Consider the following 13,157-nt stretch of genomic DNA (forward strand, 5'->3'; position numbering starts at 1 on the left):
TAAAACAGTTCTTATATGAGGCGATCTAAGATCCCCCCTATGGGGATTACAATGCAAATAAAACAGTTCTTATATGAGGCGATCTAAGATCCCCCCTATGGGGATTACAATGCAAATAAAACAGTTCTTATATGAGGCGATCTAAGATCCCCCTATGGGGATTACAATGCAAATAAAAAGTACACAAACCCGCGGATTTGCGCCCTCTACCGATACTGACGTCAGACTTCGGTGCTCTAAATGCTTCTTTTCCCTTTTTACCTCCTTACCTCCTAATGATTTCCTGTTTTTGAGGGGCGCTAGCCCCTTCTATAAACAGCTTCTGTCCCCACACGTCTCAATATTTGCCATTGACAATGAACGGAGAAATGACGTCAGAATTCCGCTAAATACAGTATGACGTAAATTTAACATCAAAACATTAAACGCCGTTGACATTGAAGGGAAGATTTTAGGTAATATGTAAACGAGCAAATCAGCTAACCAATCACAGGCAACAGGCATTCTGATTGGCCAGTAGGCGTATGAGATGATGTATGATGATGTTCTTTATTTGTACGTCTCTAAATGTTCTGGTGAATTGAATAAGGTGGACCCTGTTGTAAAAATAATTCCAAAGTGTGTAGCCTACTTCCAAACTCTGACACTTGGAAAAATAATCATCTGCAAGGAATTTCTTGACAGTAAGTAGCTCACAACATGTCTACGGTGGATTTTTATGAAACAAACACTTTGCAGATTTAGTAATAATAATTCAAGCTGTTTGTACAGCTGCCATGTTGGTGAGTTTGACGATATTAAATTAGACATAGGACCTTTCTGTTTGGATGAATGGGCTGTCTATGGGAAGTTGCACCTATAGGTAGCACCTTAATTGCTGGCAAGATGACAGTCGTGTGCATATCATCAATCGCGATGCATTTTAACAATGTCTAGGGAGGGGTGATGTTTATGTTAACATGCATTCGTGTGTGTGCCTGCGTGCGTGCGTGCGTGCGTGCGTGCGTGCATGCGTGTGCGTGTGTGTGTGTGTGCGTGTGCATGCGTGCGTGCGTGCATGCGTGCGTGCGTGCAGGTGATGGCGGCCAATGGGGTCACCGCGTCGTCCCCGGGGGACACAGGGATGCTGACGGACGAGGAGGCGGGGCCTAGTGACATGGAGGCGGGGCCTAGTGACGAGGAGGCGGGGCCTAGTGACGAGGAGGCGGGACATAGTGACAATAAGACTCCAGTCATGCTGCATAGGCAGCTCGTCCAGCACGGGTAACATTATAGACATTTCATGAAGTTTTATGAAGCCTTTACTAGATTCTACAAAATGTTGAACTAAATCACAGTCAGAACTGCAGCCTCACTCCTAATCCTCCGCCGTAGTCTGAAAACCCACCTCTTCAGACTCCACCATGGCCCGTAGCACTTGCCCTGGCCTAGCCCCCTTAGATAGCACTTTATGTAGACTTAGATAGTATAGCTCGTTACGTAGACAGCACTAGAATTGCATTTCATGCACTTTATAGTACACATGTATTGTATAGTATAGTATGTATAGTTTACATAGATACTCCACTGTTACGTTCTTAGTTTACGCATGATTCATGATAACTACTTCATGTGATGTATGCCATGCTTTTGTTATTGCTTAATGTAAGTCGCTCTGGATTAAGAGCGTCTGCTAAATGCCTAAATTGTAAATTGTAAATTGTAATCCTGACAGTTTTTCTGCAAAAGAAAAACTGTTTCTGAAGTCCACTTGCCAGAATGTAAACCCTTGATTCAGTTCAATCCGACAGTTGTGTGACGAACCGCCTATAAGGTCGCCTTCACACCAGGAAGCTTTACCGCCTATAAGGTCGCCTTCACACCAGGAAGCTTTACCTAACCCTATAAGGTCGCCTTCACACCAGGAAGCTTTACCACGAACCGCCTATAAGGTCGCCTTCACACCAGGAAGCTTTACGAACCGCCTATAAGGTCGCCTTCACACCAGGAAGCTTTACCTAACCCTATAAGGTCGCCTTCACACCAGGAAGCTTTACCTAACCCTATAAGGTCGCCTTCACACCAGGAAGCTTTACCTAACCCTATAAGGTCGCCTTCACACCAGGAAGCTTTACCGCAATTAAAACAAATCCTGACGCGTATTGTCGGAAAGTGCGCTTGGTTTGGCAGGTGTGAAGCCTCATTCCAATCCTAATGCGCATCAAAGAGCCCTCTATACTCTCTATACTCTATCTGAACTGCCCACAGCCCTCTATACTCTCTATACTCTATCTGAACTGCCCACAGCCCTCCTATGAGACACACACAGGTTTCTGAACTGCCCACAGCCCTCCTATGAGACACAGACAGGTTTCTGAACTGCCCACAGCCCTCCTATGAGACACAGACTGGTTTCTGAACTGCCCACAGCCCTCAGACAGGTTTCTGAACTGTCCACAGCCCTCCTATGAGACACAGACAGGTTTCTGAACTGCCCACAGCCCTCAGACAGGTTTCTGAACTGTCCACAGCCCTCCTATGAGACACAGACAGGTTTCTGAACTGCCCACAGCCCTCCTATGAGACACAGACAGGTTTCTGCACTGCCCACAGCCCTCCTATGAGACACAGACAGGTTTCTGAACTGCCCACAGCCCTCAGACAGGTTTCTGAACTGTCCACAGCCCTCCTATGAGACACAGACAGGTTTCTGAACTGTCCACAGCCCTCCTATGAGACACAGACAGGTTTCTGAACTGCCCACAGCCCTCAGACAGGTTTCTGAACTGTCCACAGCCCTCCTATGAGACACAGACTGGTTTCTGAACTGTCCACAGCCCTCCTATGAGACACAGACAGGTTTCTGAACTGCCCACAGCCCTCCTATGAGACACAGACAGGTTTCTGAACTGCCCACAGCCCTCCTATGAGACACAGACAGGTTTCTGAACTGCCCACAGCCCTCCTATGAGACACAGACAGGTTTCTGAACTGCCCACAGCCCTCAGACAGGTTTCTGAACTGTCCACAGCCCTCCTATGAGACACAGACTGGTTTCTGAACTGTCCACAGCCCTCCTATGAGACACAGACAGGTTTCTGAACTGCCCACAGCCCTCAGACAGGTATCTGAACTGTCCACAGCCCTCCTATGAGACACAGACAGGTTTCTGAACTGTCCACAGCCCTCCTATGAGACACAGACAGGTTTCTGAACTGCCCACAGCCCGAGACACAGACAGGTTTCTGAACTGCCCACACTCCTCCTATGAGACACAGACAGGTTTCTGAGCTGCCCACAGCCCTCAGATAGGTTTCTGAACTGTCCACAGCCCTCCTATGAGACACAGACAGGTTTCTGAACTGCCCACAGTCCTCCTATGAGACACAGACAGGTTTCTGAACTGCCCACAGCCCTCCTATGAGACACAGACAGGTTTCTGAACTGCCCACAGTCCTCCTATGAGACACAGACAGGTTTCTGAACTGCCACAGCCCTCCTATGAGACACAGACAGGTTTCTGAACTGCCCACAGCCCTCCTATGAGACACAGACAGGTTTCTGAACTGCCCACAGTCCTCCTATGAGACACAGACAGGTTTCTGAACTGCCCACAGCCCTCCTATGAGACACAGACAGGTTTCTGAACTGCCCACAGTCCTCCTATGAGACACAGACAGGTTTCTGAACTGCCACAGCCCTCCTATGAGACACAGACAGGTTTCTGAACTGCCCACAGCCCTCCTATGAGACACAGACAGGTTTCTGAACTGCCCACAGTCCTCCTATGAGACACAGACAGGTTTCTGAACTGCCCACAGCCCTCCTATGAGACACAGACATGTTTCTGAACTGCCCACAGCCCTCCTATGAGACACAGACAGGTTTCTGTACTGCCCACAGCCCTCCTATGAGACACAGGCAGGTTTCTGAACTGCCCACAGCCCTCAGACAGGTTTCCGAACTGTCCACAGCCCTCCTATGAGACACAGACAGGTTTCTGAACTGCCCACAGCCCTCCTATGAGACACAGACAGGTTTCTGAACTGCCCACAGCCCTCCTATGAGACACAGACAGGTTTCTGAACTGCCCACAGCCCTCCTATGAGACACAGACAGGTTTCTGAACTGCCCACAGCCCTCCTATGAGACACAGACAGGTTTCTGAACTGCCCACAGCCCTCCTATGAGACACAGACAGGTTTCTGAACTGCCCACAGCCCTCAAACAGGTTTCTGAACTGTCCACAGCCCTCCTATGAGACACAGACAAGTTTCTGAACTGTCCACAGCCCTCCTATGAGACACAGACAGGTTTCTGAACTGCCCACAGCCCTCAGACAGGTTTCTGAACTGTCCACAGCCCTCCTATGAGACACAGACAGGTTTCTGAACTGTCCACAGCCCTCCTATGAGACACAGACAGGTTTCTGAACTGCCCACAGCCCGAGACACAGACAGGTTTCTGAACTGCCCACACTCCTCCTATGAGACACAGACAGGTTTCTGAGCTGCCCACAGCCCTCAGATAGGTTTCTGAACTGTCCACAGCCCTCCTATGAGACACAGACAGGTTTCTGAACTGCCCACAGTCCTCCTATGAGACACAGACAGGTTTCTGAACTGCCCACAGCCCTCCTATGAGACACAGACAGGTTTCTGAACTGCCCACAGTCCTCCTATGAGACACAGACAGGTTTCTGAACTGCCACAGCCCTCCTATGAGACACAGACAGGTTTCTGAACTGCCCACAGCCCTCCTATGAGACACAGACAGGTTTCTGAACTGCCCACAGTCCTCCTATGAGACACAGACAGGTTTCTGAACTGCCCACAGCCCTCCTATGAGACACAGACAGGTTTCTGAACTGCCCACAGTCCTCCTATGAGACACAGACAGGTTTCTGAACTGCCACAGCCCTCCTATGAGACACAGACAGGTTTCTGAACTGCCCACAGCCCTCCTATGAGACACAGACAGGTTTCTGAACTGCCCACAGTCCTCCTATGAGACACAGACAGGTTTCTGAACTGCCCACAGCCCTCCTATGAGACACAGACATGTTTCTGAACTGCCCACAGCCCTCCTATGAGACACAGACAGGTTTCTGTACTGCCCACAGCCCTCCTATGAGACACAGACAGGTTTCTGAACTGCCCACAGCCCTCAGACAGGTTTCCGAACTGTCCACAGCCCTCCTATGAGACACAGACAGGTTTCTGAACTGCCCACAGCCCTCCTATGAGACACAGACAGGTTTCTGAACTGCCCACAGCCCTCCTATGAGACGAAGACAGGTTTCTGAACTGCCCACAGCCCTCCTATGAGACACAGACAGGTTTCTGAACTGCCCACAGCCCTCCTATGAGACACAGACAGGTTTCTGAACTGCCCACAGCCCTCCTATGAGACACAGACAGGTTTCTGAACTGCCCACAGCCCTCAAACAGGTTTCTGAACTGTCCACAGCCCTCCTATGAGACACAGACAGGTTTCTGAACTGCCCACAGCCCTCCTATTAGACACAGACAGGTTAATGAACTGCCCACAGCCCTCCTATGAGACACAGACAGGTTTCTGAACTGCCCACAGCCCTCAGACAGGTTTCTGAACTGTCCACAGCCCTCCTATGAGACACAGACAGGTTTCTGAACTGCCCACAGCCCTCCTATGAGACACAGACAGGTTTCTGAACTGCCCACAGCCCTCCTATGAGACACAGACAGGTTTCTGAACTGCCCACAGCCGAGACACAGACTGGTTTCTGAACTGCCCACAGCCCTCCTATGAGACACAGACAGGTTTCTGAACTGTCCACAGCCCTCCTATGAGACACAGACTGGTTTCTGAACTGCCCACAGCCCTCCTATGAGACACAGACAGGTTTCTGAACTGCCCTTAGCCCTCCTATGAGACAAGGACTGGTTTCTGAACTGCCCACAGCCCTCCTATGAGCCACAGACTGGTTTCTGAACTGCCCACAGCCCTCTTATGATACACAGACAGGTTTCTGAACTGCCCACAGCCCTACACAGACAGGTTTCTGAACTGCCCACAGCCCTCCTATGAGACACAGACAGGTTTCTGAACTGCCCACAGCCCTCCTATGAGACAGAGAGGTTTCTGAACTGCCCACATCCCTCCTATGAGACACAGACAGGTTTCTGAACTGCCCACAGCCCTCCTATGAGACACAGACAGGTTTCTGAACTGCCCACAGCCCTCCTATGAGACACAGACTGGTTTCTGAACTGCCCACAGCCCGCCTATGAGACACAGACTGGTTTCTGAACTGCCCACAGCCCTCCTATGAGACACAGACAGGTTTCTGAACTGCCCACAGCCCTCTTATGAGACACAGACAGGTTTCTGAACTGCCCACATCCCTCCTATGAGACAGAGACTGGTTTCTGAACTGCCCAGAGACACAGACTGGTTTCTGAACTGCCCACAGCCCTCCTATGAGACACAGACAGGTTTCTGAACTGCCCACAGCTCTCCTATGAGACACAGACTGGTTTCTGAACTGCCCACAGCCCTCCTATGAGACACAGACAGGTTTCTGAACTGCCCACAGCCCTCCTATGAGACACAGACTGGTTTCTGAACTGCCCACATCCCTCCTATGAGACACAGACAGGTTTCTGAACTGCCCACAGCCCTCCTATGAGACACAGACAGGTTTCTGAACTGCCCACAGCCCTCCTATGAGACACAGACAGGTTTCTGAACTGCCCACATCCCTCCTATGAGACACAGACTGAGTAGAAGACAATTTCATCATGATCATTAGTGAGGCCCAGTTATATGAAGATAAGTTGAAAAGTAGTGAAGTGATCCTTTAAGTAAAGTTCATTAAATCCATTGAGGCTGCTGTGTATGGAGAAGAAATCTATTCAAAACAATCTCTCTCATAATGATGTGGATTCTGTCACCCTTTGCAGGCTAAATGATGACATTGCTGACACAGGCACCACTGTCCTGGCCATAGAGACATACCATGGTAAGATTACTAAGACACAGTCACTGTATTTATCTGATAGGTTACTGAGACACAGTCACTGTATTTATCTGATAGGTTACTAAGACAGTCACTGTATTTATCTGGCAGGTTACTAAGACACAGTCACTGTATTCTGTATTTATCTGATACAGTAGGTTACTAAGACACAGTCACTGTATTTATCTGACAGGTTACTAAGACACAGTCACTGTATTTATCTGACAGGTTACTAAGACACAGTCACTGTATTTATCTGACAGGTTACTAAGACACAGTCACTGTATTTATCTGATAGGTTACTAAGACACAGTCACTGTATTCTGTATTTATCTGACAGGTTACTAAGACACAGCCACTGTATTTATCTGATAGGTTACTAACAATTTACAATTTAGGCATTTAGCAGACACTCTTAATCCAGAGCGACTTACAGTTAGCAAGAACAAAAGCATGGGAATACATCACATATATAAAAAGCATTTATCAAGAAACATGCGTAAGCTAAGAACGTAGCTAGAACATATCTATATAATGACACTGTACATATAAACTATACATATATACTATACTATGCTGTACATATATACTATGAAGTGCTATGACTACATACAATGCAATTATTGTGCTGTCTACATAACATGCTATAAGTCTGTATCAAATGCTATCTAAGTCTAAAAAGTGCTGTCTAAGGGGGTAGGGTAAGTGCTATGGGCCATGGTGGAGTCTGAAAAGGTGGGTTTTCAGACAAGGTACACACCATCAGAAAACCCGGGTATATTTTACCCAATATATTCCATATAATATATGATGTTGTGTTCTATGGTTAAGAGCATGTTCTAGTACTAGCTGGGACAACGCTCCACACGTCCCAAACTCTTCTCCCTTCCCTAAAACACCCTGGACAACGCTCCACACGGTTGTTCTAAATGCCTAAATTGTAAATTGTTTTAAATGCCTAAATGCCTAAATTGTAAATTGTTCTAAATGCCTAAATTGTAAATTGTAAATGTGTAAATTGCAAATTGTAAATTGTTCTAAATGCCTAAATTGTAAATTGTAAATTGTAAAATTTGTAAATTGTAAATTGTTCTAAATGCCTAAATTGTAAATTGTAAATTGTAAATTGTAAATTTGTAAATTGTAAATTGTTCTAAATGCCTACATTGTAAATTCTTCTAAATGCCTAAATTGTAAATTTTAAATTTGTAAATTGTAAATTGTTCTAAACTCCTAAATTGAACACGCTGTTAGATGCCGATGGCGTAGAGGGCGACGAGGTGGAGTACGGCTACCCCATCACCTGTGGCGACAGCCGAGCGGTTCTCCTCTTCAAGAAGTTTGTGTGTCCGGGAATCAACGTCCGCTGTGTCAAGGTACACACCTCCCCCATAGGTACACACCTCCCGCTGTGTGAAGGTACACACCTCCCCCCATAGGTACACACCTCCCCCATATGTACACACCTCCCGCTGTGTCAAGGTACACACCTCCCCCATAGGTACACACCTCCCCCCATAGGTACACACCTCCCCCATAGGTACACACCTCCCCCATAGGTACACACCTCCCGCTGTGTCAAGGTACACACCTCCCCCATAGGTACACACCTCCCCCATAGGTACACACCTCCCCCATAGGTACACACCTCCCGCTGTGTCAAGGTACACACCTCCCCCATAGGTACACACCTCCCCCATAGGTACACACCTCCCCCATAGGTACACACCTCCCGCTGTGTGAAGGTACACACCTCCCCCATAGGTACACACCTCCCGCTGTGTGAAGGTACACACCTCCCCCATAGGTACACACCTCCCCCATAGGTACACACCTCCCCCATAGGTACACACCTCCCCCATAGGTACACACCTCCCCCATAGGTACACACCTCCCGCTGTGTGAAGGTACACACCTCCCCCATAGGTACACACCTCCCGCTGTGTGAAGGTACACACCTCCCCCATAGGTACACACCTCCCCCATAGGTACACACCTCCCCCATAGGTACACACCTCCCCCATAGGTACACACCTCCCGCTTCCAACGCCATCAATGCACTGAAAGGGACCAACATTCACGTTTAATCAGAGCATTGAAGGCTCTCAGTAGCGTCTACTGACCTACCACGATCTCAGTAGCGTCTACTGACCTACCACGATCTCAGTAGCGTCTACTGACCTACCACCATCTCAGTAGCGTCTACTGACCTACCACCATCTCAGTAGCGTCTACTGACCTACCACCATCTCAGTAGCGTCTACTGACCTACCACCATCTCAGTAGCGTCTACTGACCTACCACCATCTCAGTATAGTATCTCTCAGTAGCGTCTACTGACCTACCACCATCTCAGTATAGGCTGCATGCTGTGGGTTGATCACGGATACTGTTTTGACAGCGACAGAACTGACTTACACTATGTGGCGGGTTAAGACTTATATCTTCTATTTCGTGTATCATCCTCAAATGTCCAACTCAGTATCGAGTAGCCACGCCCTTGTCTCTGGTCCCACGTGGAAGAGGCCGGCCTCTGTACAGGGGGCAGGTGTTAATTATGTGTTCGGCAGATTGCTCAGGCTCGCCACACTCGCATGCTGCACTGTCTGCCAAGCCCCACCTCTTCATTGCTGATTTGAAGCAGCCGACTCCAGTGCGCAGGCGGTTCAGTAGGGTCCACTGCCGGCGTGGTGGGTCCTCTCCTTCAAAGCCATCACCCGGGTGACGGGTCACACATGTAGTGGTGCATACGGGAGGGCCCAGCAGACTCCCACTCCTGCTTCCAAGACTGATATGAGGTTAGGGGACTTACGTGGCCGGTTAAGACTGATATGAGGTTAAGACTGATATGAGGTTAGGGGACTTACGTGGCCGGTTAAGACTGATATGAGGTTAAGACTGATATGAGGTTAGGGGACTTACGTGGCCGGTTAAGACTGATATGAGGTTAGGGGACTTACGTGGCCGGTTAAGACTGTAGACTGATATGAGGTTAGGGGACTTACGTGGCCGGTTAAGACTGATATGAGGTTAAGACTGATATGAGGTTAGGGGACTTACGTGGCCGGTTAGGACTGATATGAGGTTAAGACTGATATGAGGTTAGGGGACTTACGTGGCCGGTTAAGACTGTAGACTGATATGAGGTTAGGGGACTTACGTGGCCGGTTAAGACTGATATGAGGTTAAGACTGATATGAGGTTAGGGGACTTACGTGGCCGGTTAAGACTGATATGAGGTTAAGACTGATATGAGGTTAGGGGACTTACGCGGCCGGTTAAGACTGATATGAGGTTAAGACTGATATGAGGTTAGGGGACTTACGTGGCCGGTTAAGACTGATATGAGGTTAAGACTGATATGAGGTTAGGGGACTTACGTGGCCGGTTAAGACTGATATGAGGTTAAGACTGATATGAGGTTAGGGGACTTACGTGGCCGGTTAAGACTGATATGAGGTTAGGGGACTTACGTGGCCGGTTAAGACTGATATGAGGTTAAGACTGATATGAGGTTAGGGGACTTACGTGGCCGGTTAAGACTGTAGACTGATATGAGGTTAGGGGACTTACATGGCCGGTTAAGACTGTAGACTGATATGAGGTTAGGGGACTTACGTGGCCGGTTAAGACTGATATGAGGTTAAGACTGATATGAGGTTAGGGGACTTACATGGCCGGTTAAGACTGTAGACTGATATGAGGTTAGGGGACTTACGTGGCCGGTTAAGACTGATATGAGGTTAAGACTGATATGAGGTTAGGGGACTTACGTGGCCGGTTAAGACTGATATGAGGTTAAGACTGATATGAGGTTAGGGGACTTACGTGGCCGGTTAAGACTGTAGACTGATATGAGGTTAGGGGACTTATGTGGCCGGTTAAGACTGATATGAGGTTAAGACTGACATGAGGTTAGGGGACTTACGTGGCCGGTTAAGACTGATATGAGGTTAAGACTGATATGAGGTTAGGGGACTTACGTGGCCGGTTAAGACTGTAGACTGATATGAGGTTAGGGGACTTACGTGGCCGGTTAAGACTGATATGAGGTTAAGACTGATATGAGGTTAGGGGACTTACGTGGCCGGTTAAGACTGTAGACTGATATGAGGTAAGGGGACTTACGTGGCCGGTTAAGACTGATATGAGGTTAAGACTGATATGAGGTTAGGGGACTTACGTGGCCGGTTAAGACTGATATGAGGTTAAGACTGATATGAGGTTAGGGGACTTACGTGGCCGGTTAAGACTGCTCTCAGTAGCGTCTACTGACCTACCACCATCTCAGTATAGGCTGCATTCTGTGGGTTGATCACGGATACGGTTTTGACAGCGACAGAACTGACTTACACTATGTGGCGGGTTAAGACTGATATCTTCTCTTTCGTGTATCATCCTCAAATGTCCAACTCAGTATCGAGTAGCCACGCCCTTGTCTCTGGTCCCACGTGGAAGAGGCCGGCCTCCGAAGGAGGTCTGTACAGGGGGGCAGGTGTTAATTATGTGTTCGGCAGATTGCTCAGGCTCGCCACACTCGCATGCTGCACTGTCCACAAGCCCCACCTCTTCATTGCTGATTTGAAGCAGCCGACTCCAGTGCGCAGGCGGTTCAGTAGGGTCCACTGCCGCCGTGGTGGGTCCTCTCCTTCAACGCCATCACCCGGGTGACGGGTCACACATGTAGTGGTGCATACGGGAGGGCCCAGCAGACTCCTGCTTCCAAGACTGATATGAGGTTAGGGGACTTACGTGGCCGGTTAAGACTGTAGACTGATATGAGGTTAGGGGACTTACGTGGCCGGTTAAGACTGATATGAGGTTAAGACTGATATGAGGTTAAGACTGATATGAGGTTAGGGGACTTACGTGACCAGTTAAGACTGATATGAGGTTAGGGGACTTACGTGGCCGGTTAAGACTGTAGACTGATATGAGGTTAGGGGACTTACGTGGCCGGTTAAGACTGATATGAGGTTAGGGGACTTACGTGGCCAGTTAAGACTGATATGAGGTTAAGACTGATATGAGGTTAGGGGACTTACGTGGCCAGTTAAGACTGATATGAGGTTAAGACTGATATGAGGTTAGGGGACTTACATGGCCGGTTAAGACTGATATGAGGTTAAGACTGATATGAGGTTAGGGGACTTACGTGGCCGGTTAAGACTGATATGAGGTTAAGACTGATATGAGGTTAGGGGACTTACGTGGCCGGTTAAGACTGATATGAGGTTAGGGGACTTACGTGGCCAGTTAAGACTGATATGAGGTTAAGACTGATATGATATAGGGGACTTACGTGGCCGGTTAAGACTGATATGAGGTTAGGGGACTTACGTGGCCAGTTAAGACTGATATGAGGTTAAGACTGATATTATATAGGGGACTTACGTGGCCGGTTAAGACTGGTATGAGGTTAGGGGACTTACGTGGCCGGTTAAGACTGATATGAGGTTAAGACTGATATGAGGTTAGGGGACTTACGTGGCCAGTTAAGACTGATATGAGGTTAAGACTGATATGAGGTTAGGGGACTTACGTGGCCGGTTAAGACTGTAGACTGATATGAGGTTAGGGGACTTACGTGGCCGGTTAAGACTGATATGAGGTTAGGGGACTTAAATCTTATGACATTTAGTCGACTAAAACTAGACTAACACTAAAACATTCCAGGTGACTAATTGATTGATTGATTGAAAAATGTATTAACAGTTTGCAGAATTACAGTACATTTCAAGCACAAACTCAATACAAAGGCTGTTAACTGTGAGTGGATGACCCAATTAAGCATTACACTTGTTTCCAATAGGGTCCACCATGTTCAATTCATCAAAAATATTTAGAGACGTACAAATAGACACTTCTATATAGACAAAGGACAGAACAGGAATTCATCATAAAGGAGGTAAAAAGAGAAAAGAAACATATACAGTGAGGGAAAAAAGGGGGGGCGGTGGGGGGGGATTCAGATTTTACGGGGGCCAGTTTCGAATTGCAGCCGTCTGTAGGTGCCCTTTGAGAGCGGTTTTGAAGGAGTCAAGGGATTTGCATGTCTTAATGACTGTTGGTAGGGCGTTCCACATTTTGGTGGCATAGGAGCGAAAATAATTTAGTCCCTTGTTTGTGCCGAATCTGGGTTGTACATAGTTTGTTGCACTCCCTCTGGTGTTGTGGG

At 48.1% G+C, this 13,157-nt stretch overlaps 1 protein-coding gene across 1 annotated transcript in view; it reads left to right on the plus strand.

Moving 5' to 3' along the window:
- Positions 1-1,234: 1,234 nt before the first annotated feature.
- LOC306925176 (glucocorticoid modulatory element-binding protein 1-like) overlaps positions 1,235-13,157 on the plus strand; it is a gene marked incomplete at both ends in the record, with an annotated part of 28,272 nt that continues 16,349 nt past the window's right edge. Inside the window, 3 exons of the mRNA XM_079503866.1 lie at positions 1,235-1,263; positions 6,924-6,982; positions 8,234-8,355. Of these exons, the coding sequence (XP_079359992.1) occupies positions 1,235-1,263; positions 6,924-6,982; positions 8,234-8,355 (210 nt within the window). The remainder of the gene's footprint in view (positions 1,264-6,923; positions 6,983-8,233; positions 8,356-13,157) is intronic.

Source organism: Electrona antarctica (genome assembly GCF_951216825.1).
Source record: "Electrona antarctica genome assembly, chromosome: 6".
NCBI classification, from domain to species: domain Eukaryota; kingdom Metazoa; phylum Chordata; class Actinopteri; order Myctophiformes; family Myctophidae; genus Electrona; species Electrona antarctica.